General features: G+C 64.5%; 1 protein-coding gene across 2 annotated transcripts in view; it reads right to left on the reverse strand.

Annotated features, from left to right (window-relative positions):
• Positions 1–1,453, reverse strand: part of RANBP10 (RAN binding protein 10) — a 90,538-nt gene extending 89,085 nt beyond the window's left edge. Inside the window, exons 1-2 of one of the 2 annotated variants that reach the window (XM_063334023.1) lie at positions 1,212–1,453; positions 139–250 (exon numbers count right to left, since the gene is read on the reverse strand). In XM_063334023.1, coding sequence (XP_063190093.1) covers positions 139–250; positions 1,212–1,416 — 317 coding nt within the window. In that variant the 5' untranslated portion in view covers positions 1,417–1,453. The remainder of the gene's footprint in view (positions 1–138; positions 251–1,211) is intronic. The other variant, XM_063334022.1, reaches the window with a different exon arrangement.
• Between the last annotated feature and the right edge of the window lie 512 nt (positions 1,454–1,965).

Consider the following 1,965-nt stretch of genomic DNA (forward strand, 5'->3'; position numbering starts at 1 on the left):
TAACCTCCCCATGATGTACCTGCCTGCTACACCTGACAGCCATGGGACCTCTAACCCTTCCAGAAAGGAGGTCAGAGTACAGCAGAACTGCTAAATACACATCACCAACCATCAGATTCGAATAAGGCACTTACTTACCCATCTCTACCTTTACTGACGATCTTCACTTCAAAGTAATAAATGCCACAGGCTGCAGGTATAGGGTGCGTAGCCCTGACTGAGGCAGCATCTTTGTGATTTTTACCATGACCTGGGAAAGAACAGAAATGTAAGTCCTGATGGGATTTGAACTCTCTCACGCTTTGATCTAAAACGCTGCTGTCTGAACATAGTGGGGTCTGTTTCTACGTATATCCAACAATTTAAAGCACACTTTTCAGGGAACTAGAATATACAATCCTGCACTGCCACCACAAACAATCCCTACACTGCGAGCACTGTAGTTTTTCCGTTTGTTTTCACTGAGAAGTTACTGCAAAAGACTCACAGTACTACCTCTCCCCCTCCCCACATACATAGTTTGAAGACCAACATACACAAACAGAAGACAAAAATGATTACACAAGAGGGGAATGACATCAGTGTTTACTAACCAGGCAGGAAAAGGAATGATCAGTTCTCCGCTGGGTGGGAAGGGAGAACAGCCTCCAATAGCAAGCAAGAAAAACATCACTGTGATTCCCCAAGTCCTAGAAGTCTGCAAGCATCTATTTTGTGTAAACTGGAGGAGCCAAAGCCCCAGTTGGGCAGCGTGTCGATGCCATCCGACCCCTTGGCCGGGTTTTAAGCAGGATGACAGAGTAAATAGACGGTCTGGCTACACAGACGGGCCCGGGCCCGGGCTGGTGACACTGCAAAGCGTTGTACGAGGCAGCACCCACTGCCGGGGGAAGGGCCCTCGGCTCCAGACCCCCTTCGCTTCCCACACCCAGGAAAACCCCTCGCAGTCCAGCCACGGCACCCACGACGAGCGCCGCCCCCCCCACACGCCGCGGCCGAAGCTGGGCGGGCCCCAATCCCCGCGCCGCTCCCCGGCCCAGCCGTCCCCTGCCCCCGGGGGCTGCCGGACCCACCGCCGCCGCCCCAGCGGAGGCCCGGGCTGCCGACCCCGTCCGCCGCCCGGCTGGCCCCGCCGAGCGGCCAGACCAAGGGCCGCCCCGCTCCAGGCCGAGGCCGAAGCCGAACCCGGCGCCGCCGCCCCAGCCCGGCACCTTTGTAGTGGACGCGCAGGTTGCCCTGCGAGAGGCCGATGTAGTTGTACTTGTCCTTGGGGCTCCAGGACCGCGGCAGCGGCGTCTCTTCCTGGTTGACAGCGGGGTAGAGGCGGCGGAGGCGCTGGCTCAGCTCCTGCTCCTCGGGCGGGCACGGCAGCGCCGCGTCCCCCCCGTGCAGGCTCCCCGCGCCCGCCTCCGCCATCTTGGATTCGCTTTGTGTCACCGGGCGGGGAGCGAAGCCCGGCTCCGGCCGCCAGCCAATGGGATGCGAGCGTGGCCACAATGGGGCCGCGCTGCCCGACGGGAAGCGGAGTCCGCCCCGTGCCCGCCCGCCCGCTTCTAGCGCCGGCCGGGACTGCAAGTCCCGACAGGCCCCGCGCCCCAAGCCCCGCCCCGCCCCTCGGCGCTCTGCACGCTGGGAAACGTGTCTCCCCCTCCACCGGCCCCCGGGGAGCGCCGCCGCGCGCGGGACTCCCCTTCCCAGCATGCTCCGCGGCACAGCGGCTCACAGTGTCCGCCCCACGCCTGCCAGCCTCCGCCGGCCGCCTCCGCGCCGGGTCCGGTGTCGGGCCGCCCCGCCGAGGGGCCGGCCGGTGCCGCTCCGCCGGCCTCGCCCCGGGCCCGGCCGCTCCGCCAGAGCCTGCCTCCCGCCGGGGCGGGGCCGGGCCACGGCGGGGCTGGCGAGCGGCAGCAGGGCGTCGGGCGCTGCTGGGGCAGCTATAGCGGCACGCGAGGGGGTCCTGAGGGGGAT

This window comes from Chroicocephalus ridibundus, chromosome 4, assembly GCF_963924245.1.
Source record: "Chroicocephalus ridibundus chromosome 4, bChrRid1.1, whole genome shotgun sequence".
Classification (NCBI taxonomy): Eukaryota; Metazoa; Chordata; class Aves; order Charadriiformes; family Laridae; genus Chroicocephalus; species Chroicocephalus ridibundus.